Source organism: Lethenteron reissneri, chromosome 67 (genome assembly GCF_015708825.2).
Source record: "Lethenteron reissneri isolate LAM-NWPU_2019-01 chromosome 67, ASM1570882v1, whole genome shotgun sequence".
Taxonomy (NCBI): Eukaryota; Metazoa; Chordata; class Hyperoartia; order Petromyzontiformes; family Petromyzontidae; genus Lethenteron; species Lethenteron reissneri.
Genome location: NC_083845.1, coordinates 259,580 through 277,092, shown reverse-complemented (window position 1 = coordinate 277,092; position 17,513 = coordinate 259,580). Strand labels below are relative to the sequence as shown.

The window sequence follows — 17,513 nt, the reverse complement described above, 5'->3', positions numbered from 1 at the left end:
GACGATGATGATGATGATAATGGCTGCTGGAGTAGATTTTGGTTTCGGCCAGCCGTGGGAAGAACCGGCTCTCCTCCTTCTCCGGCTCCTCCACCACCTCCTCCTCCACCACCTCCTCCACCACCACCTCCACCACCACCTCCTCCACCACCTCCTCCACCACCTCCTCCACCTCCTCCATCTCCCCCTTCCTCTCTCCCTACCTCTCCTCCACCACCTCCTCCACCTCCTCCACCACCTCCTCCTTCACCTCCTACCTCTCCTCCATCTCCCCCTTCCTCTCTCCCTACCTCTCCTCCACCACCACCTCCTCCACCTCCTCCACCACCACCTCCTCCACCTCCTACCTCTCCTCTACCTCCCCCTTCCTCTCTTCCTACCTCTCCTCCACCATCTCCTCCACCACCTCCTCCACCACCACCTCCTCCTGCACCTCCTCCTCCCTCTCGTCCTTCACCACCGCCTCTTCCACCTCCTCCCTCCAGGTCAGAGGGCCAATGTTCAAGTGAAGAATACCCCAGTTTGCCCGCAAACAAAGAGGTGGCAGAGGAGGAGATGGAGTGAGATGCAGCATGAGGGATTGGAGTGGAGTTCGGGAGATCTTGAGATGACCTCCGAAGATCTTCCACTCCTTCGACTTTAGGGCCTGCAAGAGGATGATGATGATGAAAACGATGTTAACAATGATGACTCATGGATGCATCAAAGAGAAAGATCCCCCATATATCATTGACAAGCTGCAGGGGGCAAGTGCCGTTAGCACCTATGAAGTCCAGCATTGTGGCACACGAGGGGTGGGTGGCCAGCACCACGCCCGGCCGCCTTTGTCTCCCCAGCGGCGATGATTTTCACATCACACCAGATAATTATTTGAGGCTAAGTCGACAAAGGGAAATCCCAGGACCGGTCAAATTAATCTTCACTGGTGTTGGGCGTGAACAGGAATCTAACTCGAGTCACCGAGTTCATAGCGCAGCGTGCAAACCACTACACTACCACTCCCCACAAACTCATCACACAGAGACCCACAGACTCACCACATAGAGACCCACAGACTCATCACACAGACCCACAGACTCACCACACAGAGACCCACAGACTCACCACACAGAGACCCATAGACTCACCACACAGAGACCCAGAGACTCATCATACAGAGACCCACAGACTCACCACACAGAGACCCATAGACTCACCACACAGAGACCCACAGTCTCATCACACAGAGGCCCATAGACTCACCACACAGAGACCCACAGACTCATCACACAGAGACCCACAGACTCACCACACAGAGACCCACAGACTCACCACACAGAGACCCACAGACTCACCACACAGAGACCCAGAGACTCACCACACAGAGACCCAGAGACTCACCACACAGAGACCCACAGACTCACCACACAGAGACTCAGAGACTTTACCGTCACTCCCAGTACAGGCGTTGTCTCCGCCAATTAATGAAGACAGCGGTGACGATGATGATGATGGTGGTGGTGGCGACGGTGGTGACGATGGTGGCAATGATGATGATGGTGGTGGTGGTGATGGTGTTGATGAGTTACAGACGAAGGGTGAACACGTCACCTCGCCCAGCTGCATAGCACAGACAAAACACGCACACACAGATAACACAAAGCTCCCCCGTGTAGCCTTAACAGGCTGTAGGGGCAACTGCTGTTAGTAGCGAGTAGCAGCACCGACAAAGGTCGGCACTGTGGCACACGAGGGGGTGGGTGGCCAGCACCACCACGCCCGCTCACCCGGCCACCTGGCGGAGACCAGGTGCCACCACTCCTTGTCTCTCTCCCCACTGCGCCAGAGACGAGGAGTGGTGCCACTTGTTCAAATTGTAATGGCTGCCGTCACGCTCAATGGCGGTGGGCATGAGCAGGAATTTAACTCGGGTCTCTACCGCGTTCACAGCGCTGCGGCGTGCTAACTGCTGCACCACCACTCCCCACAATCAGTGTCTGTGTGTGTGATTGTTGTTGTGTTGTTATATTGTTGCTGTGTTGTTCTTGTTGTTCTTGTTGTGTTGTAGTTGTTGTTACCGTGCATGTACACAGCTGGCACGGCCGCGTGGTGTCTGGACTGAACGACTGTAAATTCACCACCTTCCTGCCCTCGTAGTTACAGTCTGACTCGCACACCACCACCACCACAACAACAACACGGGCGAACAGTCAACAACAACAACCACGACCACAACAACAAACATTACCACAATCATCGCAACTGCCACACAACCGTACAAGTGGGTGGGTAAGCAGTTGGGTTCGTGGTAGAGTGAGTGGGTGAGTGAGTTTGTGAGTGAGTGAGTGGGCGAATTGGTAGTGAGTGAGTGGGTGTGTGAGTGAGTGAGTGGGTGAGGGAGTGGTAGAGTAAGTGGGTGGTGTGTGAGTGAGTAGGTGAGTGAGTGGTGAGTGAGTGAGTGGGCGAGTGGTGAGTGGGTGAGTGAGCGAGTGGTGAGTGGGTGAGTGAGTGGTGAGTGAGTGAGTGAGCGAGCGAGTGAGTGAGTGGTAGAGTAAGTGGGTGGTGTGTGAGTGAGTAGGTGAGTGAGTAAGTGAGTGGGTGAGTGAGTGAGTGGTGAGTGAGTGTGTGGGTGAGTGAGTGTGTGGGTGAGTGGGTGAGTGATTGGGTGAGTGAGTGAGTAGGTGAGTGAGTGAATGGGTGAGTGAGTAGGTGAGTGAGTGGGTGTGTGAGTAGGTGAGTGAGTGAGTGAGTGGGTGAGCGAGTGGTGAGTGGGCGAGTGAGTGAGTGAGTAGGTGAGTGAGTGGGTGAGTGAGTAGGTGAGTGAGTGAGTGGGTGAGCGAGTGGTGAGTGGGTGAGTGAGTGAGTGAGTAGGTGAGTGAGTGAGTGGGTGAGTGAGTGGGTGAGTGAGTGAATAGGTGAGTGGGTGAATGGGTGAGTGGTGAGTAGGTGAGTGGGTGAGTGAGTGGTAGAGTAAGTGGGTGGTGTGTGAGTGAGTAGGTGAGTGAGTGAATGGGTGAGCGAGTGGGTGAGTGAGTGAATGGGTGAGCGAGTGGTGAGTGAGTGTGTGGGTGAGTGGGTGAGTGAGTGGTAGAGTAAGTGGGTGGTGTGTGAGTGAGTAGGTGAGTGTGTGGGTGAGTGGGTGAGTGAGTGAGCGAGTGGGTGAGTGAGTGAGTGGGTGAGTGAGTGGTGAGTGCTGCTGGCTCACCGGAGCACGAGGGGCAGCACTCCCCCTCGGCGTGGAAGGGGAAGGGGCAGGCGGGCGGGGGGCAGTGGCGCGCTGAGCACAGCACGGAGCCGGCCTGCTCACACACACACAGACAACGGTCCCCCGGGTAGCCTTCACAGGCTGTAGGGGCAAGTGCTGCTAGTAGCCAGTAGCAACAGAAGCGTCTCTGAAGGCCGGCCACTGTGGCACACGAGGGAGTGGGGGCCAGCACCACGCTCACCCGCCCGCCTTTGTCTCCCCCTACACGCAGACACGTACAGATACAAATATACTCATGATGATGTTGCTGATGATGATGTTGCTGATGATGATGGAGGGTCACCAGACAGACGCAGACGCTGCAGGGGTCGGAAGGGGAGGAGAAGTTCTGTGTGGAGTTGTACGCCTCCTCGTTGTAGAGGCAACCTGCACCACGAGCAACATCGTCAACAGCGTCAACAGCGTCAGTGTGGACACAATTTCTGCTACTGATGATGTTATAATTAATGATGATGATGGTGGTCATTGATGGTGGTGGTGGTGATGGTGATGTTGATAACGATGGTGGTGATGGCGGTGATGGTGATGATGGTGGTGATGTTGATAACGATGGTGGTGATGGTGATGTTGACAACGATGGTGGATGATGGTGGTGATGATGATGGTGATGGTGGTGATGGTGGTGATGATGGTGATGGTGGTGATGATTATTGATGGTGGTGGTAATGGTGATGTTTATAACGATGGTGGTGATGATGGCGATGGTGGATGATGATGGTGATGGTGGTGATGGTGGATGGTGGTGATCGTGATGGTGGTGATGGTGGATGGTGATGGTGGTGATGGGGTTGATGCCACGGCTCACCAGCGTGGACACTCCGGGCAGCACTGTCCAGGCGGTGAGGGCAGGGGGTGAGTGCAGCGCTCCAGACACTCGGTGCGGTGACACGAGATGACCCCATCAGCCTGACGACTCTCACACACACACAGACACACACACACACACAGACACACACACATACACACACAGACACACACAGACACACACACACAAACACACACACAGACACACACACACAGATACACACAGACACACACACACAGACACACACAGACACATACACACACACAGACACACACACAGACACATACACACACACAGACACACACATAGACACACACACAGACACACACACAGACACACACACACAGACACACAGACACAGACACACACAGACACACACAGACACACACACAGACACACACACACAGACACACACAGACAGATACACACAGACACACACACAGACACACACAGACAGACACACACACAGACAGACACACACAAACACAGACACACACACACACACGCACACAGATCACCCCGTGGGGCGCCACGCTGGAGAGATGTTAAACAACTAAACTACAACTTGTCGTTTACTTGTAGTTTAGTTGTAAGGCCACTGAGCTGTGGAGCTTTGTCAGAAGCGACGTGGCCATCACAAACGATGTCAACCACGTGGCTGACAGCGTCACGTGGGAGTTTATAGCAGCCGCCATTACTCGGCAGCAGCAGCCGCCATTACTCGGCAGCAGCAGCCGCCATTACTCGGCAGCAGCAGCCGCCATTACTCGGCAGCAGCAGCCGCCATTACTCGGCAGCAGAGGAGCGGCTCTCAGACTCCACGTAGCAGCGGCAGGCGTCGTCAGGGTCGGGATCGAACCCACGACCTCCTGCAGACCGGGCGAGGTGGTCAACATCTCGTGGCCACTGGAGAGCTTACGACTGGTGAGGAGTGTATTGGCGAGCGGAGTATTAGTGAGTAGCGTACAACTACTCTTTGGTTTTTTCGGTAAAGTCACGTAGGTAAGAAATTAAATTAAATACATGAAAACAACTGAATTAAATCACGACGTTTCGGAAGCAACACAAGCCTCCGTCTTCCAAAGCGTCGTGATTTAATTTAGTTTTCATTTATTTTGTAAAAATTTTTACCTACCGTGACCTCACCGAAAAAACCAAAGAGTATGAATCCTTGCAGTCACGAAAGCTTCAAATCGAGCGTACAACTGGTGAGCGATTGGTGAGCGTAGGTGGCGGTGAGCAACGCAACAATGGGCCAGCGATGGGTGAGCAGCGCACGTGGCGGTGACCTCACCCCCTGGTGGTGACCTCGCCACGTGGTGGTGACCTCACTCCTGGTGGTGACCTCACCCCCTGGTGGTGACCTCACCCTATGGTGGTGACCTCACCCCCTGGTGGTGACCTCACCATGTGGTGGTGACCTCACCCTGTGACCTCACCATGTGGTGGTGACCTCACCACGTGACCTCACCGCGTGGCTCACCTGGCAGGTGCACACCACGCAGGGGTCCCCCGGTGACCAGATCTGTCCCAGAGGCAGCGACGCCCCATTCTCATCCACGCGGCAGCCTGCCCCACCCACACACCACACATCACATACACACACACCACCCACACACCACACATCACATACACACACACCACACACACACCACCCACACCACACACACACCACACACACACACACCACACACACACACCACACACACACACCACACACACCACACATCACATACACACACACCACACACACACCACCCACACCACACACACACACCACACACACCACACACACACACCACACACAGCTAGAGACAAAGCTACCCCAGGTAGCCCCACCCCCCACACACCACACACAGCTAGAGACAAAGCTACCCCAGGTAGTCCCACCCACCCACACCACACACAGCTAGAGACAGAGCTACCCCAGGTAGCCCCAACAGGGCCTGCAGGAGCAAGGGTTGTTATTAATAACCAGCGGCAGTGGCCATATCGGTACCACAAAGACAAAGCTCCCCCGTACAGACTGCAGCGCCTGTGAAGGCTGCCGGCACGGTGGCACACGAGGCGGTGGGTGGCCAGCACCACGCCCGGCCGCCTTTGTCTCCCCAGTGCTGGCGATGTTCACACATCGCACCAGCTGCTCATTTGAGGCTGAGTCGACCCAGGGAAGGCCCAGCACCGGTTCAGATAATCGTCACCGACGGTGTTGGCCGTGAGCGGGAATGGAAGTCGGGTGCGTGCCGGGTTCGTAGCGTGACGCTGACCGCTGCACCGCCGCTCTCACCCACACACAGCTAGAGGTAGTGGTGGTGGTGGTCACCTGTGGCTGTGGTGGGGGTGGTGGTTGTGGCTGTGGTGGTGGTGGTTGTGGCTGTGGTGGTGGTTGTGGTGGTTGTGGCTGTGGTGGTGGTTGTGGCTGTGGTGGTGGTCACCTGTGGTGGTGGTGGTTGTGGTGGTTGTGGCTGTGGTGGTGGTGGTTGTGGCTGTGGTGGTGGTCACCTGTGGTGGTGGTGGTTGTGGTCACCTGTGGCTGTGGTGGTGGTTGTGGTGGTTGTGGCTGTGGTGGTTGTGGTCACCTGCGGCTGTGGTGGTGGTGGTGGTTGTGGCTGTGGTGGTGGTGGTGGTTGTGGCTGTGGTGGTGGTTGTGGTGGTTGTGGCTGTGGTTGTGGTCACCTGTGGCTGTGATTGTGGTGGTGGTGGTTGTGGTGGTGGTGGTTGTGGCTGTGGTTGTGGTCACCTGTGGTGGTGGTGGTGGTTGTGGTCACCTGTGGTGGTGGTGGTGGTTGTGGTGGTTGTGGTGGTGGTGGTGGTTGTGGTCACCTGTGGTGGTGGTGGTGGTTGTGGTGGTTGTGGTGGTGTCGCAGGTTGGACAGCAGTCGCCGTGGTTGTGCACCAGCGCGGTGCCCACGCAGTCCGGGGTGGCACAACCAACCGCAGCACAACCAACCACACCGGCCTGCAACCACAACAACAACCACCACAACAACCACGACAACAACCACGACAACAACCTCGACAACAACCACTACAACAACCACTACAACAACCACTACAACCTCGACAACAACCTGACAACAACCACGACAACAACCTCGACAACAACCTCGACAACAACCACAACAACCACAACAACCACGACAACAACCACGACAACAACCTCGACAACAACCACTACAACAACCACTACAACCTCGACAACAACCACGACAACAACCTGACAACAACCACTACAACAACACAACGTTATTCACAGGTAGTTTTAGAGCAATTCAGGCTGTGTGTGTACACGTGTGTGTGTGTACACGTGTGTGTGTGTACACGTGTGTGTGTGTACACGTGTGTGTGTGTACACGTGTGTGTGTGTACACGTGTGTGTGTGTACTCCCAATTGGTGATGGGGCAGTTGTGGAGAGAGTGGAGAGTTTCCCATACCTGGGCAGTGTGCCCATGACCGGCTCCGGTTTTACAGCGAAGGTCTCACTCCGAATCAGTCGAGCGGCATTATCTTTTCATCGGTTGCGTAACGCTGTGTGGAAGCTACCTGGTCTGTCGCTCCGCACAAAGCTTCAGGTCTTCTCGGCCACATTCATTCCCTCCCTTCACTACGCTTGCGAAACGTGGACCCCCTTAATGGAACATCTTCGCCGGGTAGAAACATTTAGGCTGGCCTGCCTACGATCCATCCTGGGTGGAACCAGGCTGGATTGTGTGAGGAGCTCACAAATCCTTGAAAGATCTGGGCAAAGTCCCAGCGGTGAGCTCCTCCGGCAGGCAAGGCTGCGTTGGCTGAAGGAGGAGGTGTTCCGGCTGGTTGAGAGAAAGCGACAGGCCCACTCAAGTCGTTTACAACATCCAACATCGGAGAATGAGGAGGCTGACCGCAGCCTTCGCTCGGAGGTTCAAAGACCTGTGCAGCGCTGCAAGGAAGGGTGGTGGGCGTGGGTTGCTGAGGAGATGGAGTCTGCCTCAGTAGCCCGCAATCACAAATGTCATCAAACAAGTAACTTGCAGCGCCACCCCTACCACCAACCTTCAGGGAAGAACTGTAACCCCATCTGCGACCCCCAAGTCCACGTCTGCAAGTTTGCTGAGTGGACTTGCCGGCGACTGGTACCAGCAGTGTCAAGATCGGCCTCTGTGGAGGAGGCTCGTGAAGGACGCTACTGGGCAGTTGGAGGCAGTCGCCCTCCAACAACAACGGAGGGTGGAGGAGCGACGCTCACAACAACGAGCGGAGCGCCGGGCGGCTAAAGCACAGCAGGTTGGCACAGTAGGGGGCACAGGTGGTGCATCAGCCAGTCATCTCAGCAACCCATGGCACCTGGGCCTGTCCTGAGACCTCCTCCCGTCAGCGAGCCTTCGACACTTCACGTGGCCTCAAAGTGCACCTAGCCTGGCACAGGCACCGTGGTGACTGTCACCGGCACTTAGTGGCGAATGGTGGGTATTGGTATTAGTGTACACGGGTGTGTGTGTACACGTGTGTGTGTGTACACGTGTGTCCAGGTGTGTGTGTGTACACGTGTGTCCAGGTGTGTGTACACGTGTCCAGGTGTGTGTGTACACGTGTGTCCAGGTGTGTATGTACAGGTGTGTGTGTACTCAGCCTCAAAAGAGTAGTAACTGGTGCTGTGTGTAGTGAACATCGCAAGCAACTGGGGGAGAGACAAACACGTCCGGGCGTGGCGCTGGCCACCCACCCCCTCTGTGTGTGCCACAGCGCCGGTAGCCTCCATAGGTGCTGCTGCTACTCACTAACAGCACTTGCCCCGACAGTCTGTCTCAGGCTATCCGGGGGATCTTTGCCTTGTGTGCGTACCTCGCACACGCAAGTCGTGCAGGGGCTGTCCTCAGGAGTGAACACGGCGCCCTCCGAGTACACGGCTCCCTGGTGCACACACTCATCTACACACACACACACATACACACTCGTCTACACACACATATACACACACTCATACACACACACACATATACACACACGTGTACACACACACATACACACACACGTATAGACACACACACACACGTGTACACACACACACGTGTACACACCCTCATATACACACACACACGTGTACACACACTCATCTACACACACACACAAACACGTGTACACACACTCATCTACACACACACGTGTACACACACTCATCTACGCACACACACACACGTGTACACACACACACTCATCTACACAAACACACACGTGTACACACACACTCATCTACACACACACACTCATCTACACACACACACACGTGTACATACACATACGCACACTCATCTACACACACACGTGTATACACACTCATCTACAACAACAACTGCCATTCGCCACTAAGTGGCGGTGACGTCACCACGACGCTTGTGCCAGGCCATGTGCACCTTGAGGCCACGCGAAGTGTCGACAGCTCGCGGACAGGAGGAGGTCACGGGACAGACCCAGCAGGTGCCATGGGCTGGCTGACTGGCAGATGCACCTGCTCTACCCCCATTGTGAGTAGGCGTGTACACACTCACCTACACACACACTCACTCACCTACACACACACTCACCTACACACACACTCACTCACCTACACACACACTCATCTACACACACATACTTGTAAATGAGTCAGTGTGTGTGATGAGTGTGTGTAGGTGAGTGCATGTGTGTAGAGTGGCAAAACAACCCCTACCTCCTCGCGGTGCCGGACGGGCAATGCTGTCGTGGACAGTGCTGTGGGGGGGAGGGCCAATTCCAATTGGCCCTCTCCCCTCATGGCCAAATGGGGGCTCTGAATGGGTGCGTGGGGCTGGTAACCCCTCCACCTTCAATAAATTACCACCAAACCACGACTGAAATCTCTAACTAATAAGCTTGTGCCGGAGGCCCCGGGGGGACAGGCGTCTATTACGTCTCCTGGCCAAACCCCATCTGGTGGAGCCAGGAGATTTAATCTTTACCCTCGGGGCTCCTCCAGAAACAACGAAAAACCACTGCGGGTGGCCACGTGGAATGTTCGAACGCTCACTGCGGAGGAGAGGCTGCCACTCCTCTGTCGGGAGCTGGACCGGTACCGCCTGGATCTTTGTGGCATTCAGGAGGTCCGGTTGACCGGCTTTGGCTCCTACCACCATGAGGGGTGGACAGTCCTCTACTCGGGGCAGGAGACTGCCAAATTACAGGGTGTGGCTCTTCTTTTGAACAAAATAATGAAAGGGGCGTGGGAGCGTGGCGGTGAGGTGTGGGAAGCTGTAAGCCCCAGGCTACTTTGGGCTCACCTTCCCTTCAACCGGAGGCGAGGAATGGTGGTCGTGGTTACTTATGCCCCCACCGAAGACGAACATCCGTGGAGGGATGCAGGCAAGGCCGATGAGTCAGATGCCTTCTATGACCTCCTGTAACACGTGCTGGCTAAAGTGGCCCCTCGGGATAGAGTCATCTTGTTGGGTGACTTCAATGCCCGAGTTGGTCATGATGCTGGCACCTGGTCTGGAGTCCCTGACCCTCTGTTCACGATCATTAAGGACCTTCATGATGGTGAGCGGGCCCGGGTAAAACTACGTGGCCGGGAGTCAGAGCCTTTCCCTGTACACCTTGGGGTGCGACAGGGATGTCCTCTGGCTCCCACATTATTTAACATCTATTTTGACCACGTAGTTCGTGAAGCCTTCAATAGCTGTACCGGGGGAATTTCCATTTGGTACAGATATAATGGGAGGCTGATCGATGCCCGGGTGCGGTCAAGGGATGGCTCTCTATTGGCTAACCACGTTATGTATGCCGATGATTTGGTAATAGCTGCTCATTCAGAGGAGGAGATGGAGACGCTGCTGCTGAGACTGGAGCGTGCCACTAAGAGGTGGGGCCTTACCATCAGCTCCACCAAAACTAAGCACCTGCCTGGGTATTTTGTACCATCGGACACTCCACCACCACAACTCCCAATCGGTGATGGGGCAGTAGTGGAGAGAGTGGAGAGTTTCCCATACCTGGGCAGTGTGCTTATGACCGGTTCCAGTTTAACAGCAGAGGTCTCACTCCGAATCAGTCGAGCAAAAATATATTTTCATCGGTTGCTTAACACTGTGTGGAAGCTACCTGGTCTGTCGCTCCGCACGAAGCTTCAGATCTATCGGCCACAGTCATTCCCTCCCTTCTCTACGCTTGTGAAACGTGGACCCCCCTAATGGAGCATTTTCGCCGGTTGGAAACATTTAGGCTGGCCTGCCTACGATCCATCCTGGGTTTAACCAGGGTGGAACGTGTGAGGAGCTCACAAATCCTTGAAAGATCTGGGCAAAGTCCCATCGGTGAGCTCCTCCGGCAGGCAAGGCTGCGTTGGCTGGGTCATGTAGCCCGCATGCCCAGCCACCGCATGCCTAAACAGCTTTTGTTCGGCCTGATCGAGGGGGCTAAACGGGCGCGGCACGGGCTAGAGAAGAGATGGAGTGATGTGGTACAGGAGGACGTGGAGCTGAGTGGACTTGCCGATGACTGGCACCAGCGGTGTCAAGATCGGCTTCAGTGGAGGAGGCTCGTGAAGGACGCTACTGGGCAGTTGGAGGCAGTCGCCCTCCAACAACAATGGAGGGCGGAGGAGCGACGCTCACAACAACGAGCGGAGCGCTGGGTGGCTAAAGCACAGCAAGTTGGCACAGTAGGGGGCACAGGTGGTGCATCAGCCAGTCATCTCGGTCATCTCGGTCATCTCGGTCAGTCGACCCGTGGCACCTGCTGGGTCTGCCCCGTGACCTCCTGCCAGCGGGCGTTCGACACTTCACGTGGCCTCAAGGTGCACCTGGCCTGGCACAAGCATCGTGGTGACGTCACCGCCACTTAGTGGCGAATGGCGGTTGTTGTTGTGTGTAGGTGTGTGTGTGTGTAGGTGTGTCTGTGTGTAGGTGTGTGTGTGTGTGTAGGTGTGTGTGTAGGTGTGTGTGTGTGTAGGTATGTGTGTGTGTAGGTGTGTGTAGGTGTGTGTAGGTGTGTGTGTGTAGGTGTGTGTGTGTAGGGGTGTGTGTGTGTAGGTGTGTGTGTGTAGTTGTGTGTAGGTGTGTGTGTGTAGGTGTGTGTGTATGTGTGTGTGTGTAGGTGTGTGTGTAGTTGTGTGTAGGTGTGTGTGTGTAGGTGTGTGTGTGTGTGTAGGTGTGTGTGTGTAGGTGTGTAAGTGTGTGTAGGTGTGTGTGTAGGTGTGTGTGTAGGTGTGTGTGTGTAGGTGTGTGTGTGTGTAGGTGTGTGTTTGTAGGTGTGTGTGTAGGTGTGTGTGTGTAGGTATGTGTGTGTGTAGGTGCGTGTGTGTAGGTGTAGGTGTGTGTGTGTGTAGGTGTGTGTGTGTGTAGGTGTGTGTGTGTAGGTGTGTGTAGGTGGGTGTGTGTAGGTGTGTGTGTGTAGGTGTGTGTGTGTAGGTGTGTGTGTGTGTAGGTGTGTGTAGGTGTGTGTGTGTGTAGGTGTGTGTGTGTGTAGGTGTGTGTAGGTGTGTGTGTGTGTAGGTGTAGGTGTGTGTAGGTGTGTGTGTGTGTGTGTAGGTGTGTGTGTGTGTGCTCACTGGGGCAGGCTGGGCAGCAGGCGAGCTGCGTGGGGTGCTCGCAGAGTAGAGGGGGGCACGAGGGGGTGACGCAGCTCACAGAGCCACCCTGGAGACACAGAGACCACCACCACCACAACAACAACAACCACAACAACCTCAACAACCACCATGGAGGGAATGATGGTGGTGGTGATGATGGTGGTGATGGTGGTGATGGTGGTGGTGATGGTGTTGATGGTGGTGATGGTGGTGGTGGTGATGATGGTGGTGGTGGTGATGATGGTGGTGGTGGTGATGGTGGTGGTGGTGATGATGGTGGTGATGGTGGTGGTGATGGTGGTGGTGATGGTGGTGGTGATGGTGGTGGTGATGATGGTGGTGATGATGGTGTTGATGGTGGTGATGGTGGTGGTGGTGATGATGGTGATGATGGTGGTGGTGGTGATGGTGGTGATTATGATGGTGATGATTATGATGGTGATTGTACTCACAGAGCAGACACAGATGGTGCAGTTCTTGGGGTCTTCGTAAAAAACCTCCTCCTCACTCCGCACCCGTCCCTCATGGAGACAACCTGAACACCATCATCACCATCACCCCCTTCATCACCACCATCACCACCATCACCACCACCATCACCACCATCACCACCATCACCATCGTCATCACCACCACCCCCATCACCACCATCACCACCACCATCATCATCATCACCACCACCACCACCATCACCATCACCACCACCACCATCACCACCACCCCCACCACCATCACCACCACCATCACCACCATCACCACCACCAGCACCACCACCAGCACCACCACCACCATCACCACCACCATCACCACCACCATCATCACCACCGCCACCACCTACACCACCACCAGCACCACCACCACCACCAGCACCACCACCAGCACCACCACCATCACCACCACCACCAGCACCACCACCATCACCACCACCACTATCACCACCGCCACCACCACCACCCCCACCACCATCACCACCACCATCACCACCACCAGCACCGCCACCACCACCATCACCATCACCACCATCACCACCACCAGCACCACCACCATCACCACCACCACCACCATCACCACCACCATCACCATCATCACCACCACCACCACCATCACCACCACCACCATCACCACCACCACCACCACCATCACCACCACCACCACCATCACCACCATCACCACCATCACCACCACCACCATCACCACCACCACCACCACCATCACCACCACCATCACAACCATCACCACCATCACCACCACCATCACCACCACCACCACCACCATCACCACCACCACCATCACCACCACCACCACCATCACCACCACCACCATCACCACCACCACCATCACCACCAGCACCACCACCATCACCACCACCACCAGCACCACCACCATCACCACCACCACCATCACCACCACCACCACCACCACCCCCACCACCATCACCACCACCATCACCACCACCAGCACCGCCACCACCACCATCACCATCACCACCACCACCATCACCACCACCACCACCACCACCCCCACCACCACCACCATCACCACCACCACCACCAGCACCACCACCATCACCACCACCACCACCACCACCATCACCACCACCACCACCACCACCACCATCACCACCACCACCACCACCATCACCACCACCACCACCACTACCACCACCACCACCACCACCACCAGGCTGTGCACCTGCTGGGCTCACCGCGGCAGCTCGAGCAGCAGGCTGCAGGCGTCGTGCCGGGCTGCGGTTGTGAGCACGGAGCCGGCGGCGATGGGCACTCAACGCCAGCGCACGGCTCCCGCACATCCTGGACCACCACCACCACAACAACAACCACAACAACAACCACCACCACCACAAAGACAAAGGTCCCCCGTGTAGTCTTAACAGCCTGTGGGAGCAAGCGCTGTTAGCGAGTAGCAGCAGCAGCAGCTGTGAAGGCTACCGGCACGGTGGCTACACACAGAGGGGGTGGGTGGCCAGCACCACGCCCGGCCGCCTTTGTCTCCCCAGTGCTGGCGATGTTTACTACATTACACTCCGCTACGCCGGCTACTCGTTTGAGGCCGAGTCGACCCAGGGGAGGCCCAGCACCGGTTCAGAGAATCGTCACCGACGGTGTTGGCCGTGAGCAGGAATCGGAGCCGGGCGCGTGCCGGATTCGTAGCGCGGCGCTAACCGCTGCACCTCCGCTCTCCTGGAACCAGCGCCACCCAGAGACGCGCCAGCAGGTCTGGGTCACCGCCGTCTCCCCCTCCACTCGGGCGGGGCCACACAGGGACAGCTGCCGCTGGGGGTGCCCCTGGTCATGGTCGTGATGGCGGTGGTAGTGGTAGTGATGGTGGTGATGATGGTGATGATGATGGTGGTAGTGATGATGGTGGTAGTGATGATGGTGTTGGTGATGATGATGATGACGATGGTGATGATGATGGTGGTAGTGATGGTGATGATGGTGATGATGGTGGTAGTGATGGTGATGATGGTGATGGTGATGATGGTGATGATGGTGATGGTGGTGATGGTGATGGTGGTGATGGTGGTGATGGTGATGGTGATGATGGTGATGGTGGTGATGGTGATGGTGGTGATGGTGGTGATGGTGATGGTGGTGATGGTGATGATGGTGATGATGGTGATGATGGTGATGATGGTGATGATGATGGTGGTAGTGATGATGGTGGTAGTGATGATGGTGTTGGTGATGATGATGATGACGATGGTGATGATGATGATGGTAGTGATGGTGATGATGGTGATGATGGTGATGATGGTGGTAGTGATGGTGATGATGGTGATGGTGATGATGGTGATGATGGTGATGGTGGTGATGGTGATGGTGGTGATGGTGATGGTGGTGATGGTGGTGATGGTGATGGTGGTGATGGTGGTGATGGTGATGGTGGTGATGGTGGTGATGGTGGTGATGGTGATGGTGGTGATGGTGGTGATGGTGATGGTGGTGATGGTGGTGATGGTGGTGATGGTGATGATGGTGATGATGGTGATGCCCCACCTGACATTCCCCTCCAGGGGCTCCGCACGCCGTGTCGCCGCTCTCAGGGGCGGCCGCCAGCGACACGGCGGGACTCCGCAGCTCTGCAACCAGAGCACACGGCAGCTGCTGCTGCGGTGGTGGTGGTGGTTGTGGTGGTGGTGGTGGTTGTGGTGGTGGTGGTTGTGGTGGTTGTGGTGGTGGTGGTTGTGGTGGTGGTGGTTGTTGTGATGGTTGCTGTGGTGGTGGTTGTCGTGGTGGTGGTTGCTGTGGTGGTTGCGGTGGTGGTTGTAGTGGTGGTTGTGGTTGTCGTGATGGTTGCTGTAGTGGTGGTTATGGTGGTTGTGGTGGATGTGGTGGTTGCTGTGGTGGTTGTGGTGGTTGTGGTGTTTGTGATGGTGGTGGTTGTGGTGGTTGTGGTGTTTGTGATGGTGGTGGTTGTGGTGGTTGTGGTGGTGGTGGTTGTGGTTACCCGTGCAGCTGTATGAGCCAGGGAAGTTGTTGCAGCCAAAATCACAGAGAGAAGCAGAACCCAGCGAGCACTCGTCCACATCTAGAGACACACACAGAGACACACAACATCTACAGATATACACAGAGACACACACAGAGACACACATCTACAGATATACACAGAGACACACACAGAGACACACATCTACAGATATACACAGAGACACACACAGAGACACACATCTACAGATATACACAGAGACACACACAGAGACACACATCTACAGATATACACAGAGACACACACAGAGACACACATCTACAGATATACACAGAGACACACACAGAGACACACATCTACAGATATACACAGAGACACACACAGAGACACATCTACAGATATACACAGAGACACATACACAGATATACAGAGAGATATACATAGATATATACAGAGACACACACAGAGACACACATCTACAGATACACACAGAGACACATACACAGAGACACATACACAGATATACACAGAGACACACACAGAGACACACATCTAGAGACACACACAGAGACACACATCTACAGATACACACATCTACAGATACACACAGAGACACATACACAGATATGCAGAGAGATATACATAGCTATATACAGAGACACACATACAGACACACACAGAGATACACACAGAGACACACATCTACAGTGAGGGACCTTAATCCCATAGAAAATCTATGGAGGGAGCTGAAGGTTCGAGTTGCCAAACGTCAGCCTCGAGACCTTAATGACTTGGAGAAGATCTGCAAAGAGGAGTGGGACAAAATCCCTCGGGAGATGTGTGCAAACCTGGTGGCCAACTACAAGAAACGTCTGACCTCTGTGATTGCCATAAAGGGTATTGCCACCAAGTACTAAGTCATGTTTGGCAGAGGGGTCAAATACTTATTTCCCTCATTAAAATGCAAATCAATTTATAACATTTTTGACATGCGTTTTTCTGGATTTTGTTGTTGTTATTCTGTCTCTCACTGTTCAAATAAACCTACCATTAACATTATAGACTGATCATTTCTTTGTCAGTGGGTAAACGTACAAAATCAGCAGGGGATCAAATACTTTTTTCCCTCACTGTATAGATATACACAGATATATATAGATATATAGAAAGATACACACAGAGATACACACAGATACACACAGAGATACACACAGATACACACAGAGACATAAACACAGATACAAAGAGACATGTACTTAGATAGAGACAGTTATTCATGTAAAGAGAGAGAAGGTTAACATGGCTGTCTTTGGTGAGTGCGTACCTGGGTAGGTGAGTGACTATGTGGGTAGGTAAGTAGGTGAATAGGTGGGTAAGTGGGTAGGTGAATAGGTGACTGGGTGGGTAGGTGGGTAGGTGGGTAGGTGAGTAGGTGGGTAGGTGAGTAGAT

The 17,513-nt window shown here is 54.8% G+C and overlaps 2 protein-coding genes across 2 annotated transcripts in view; both read right to left on the bottom strand.

The window, feature by feature from the left end:
• The window catches only part of LOC133360201 (anoctamin-4-like), a 61,228-nt gene extending 46,555 nt beyond the window's left edge, over positions 1 to 14,673 (bottom strand). Inside the window, exon 1 of the mRNA XM_061578826.1 lies at positions 14,670 to 14,673. The gene's annotated coding sequence lies outside the window, so the exon portion shown is untranslated. The remainder of the gene's footprint in view (positions 1 to 14,669) is intronic.
• On the bottom strand, positions 3,911 to 17,315 carry LOC133360083 (von Willebrand factor C and EGF domain-containing protein-like). The gene is made up of 10 exons (XM_061578673.1): positions 17,306 to 17,315; positions 16,082 to 16,162; positions 15,631 to 15,713; positions 14,316 to 14,421; positions 13,063 to 13,145; positions 12,590 to 12,677; positions 8,872 to 8,957; positions 6,873 to 7,008; positions 5,533 to 5,618; positions 3,911 to 4,150 (listed from the first exon to the last, which is right to left on the bottom strand). The coding sequence occupies exons 1-10, from the start codon at positions 17,313 to 17,315 to the stop codon at positions 4,046 to 4,048; spliced, it is 864 nt and encodes a 287-aa protein (XP_061434657.1). The 3' UTR covers positions 3,911 to 4,045.
• Positions 17,316 to 17,513: the final 198 nt, after the last annotated feature.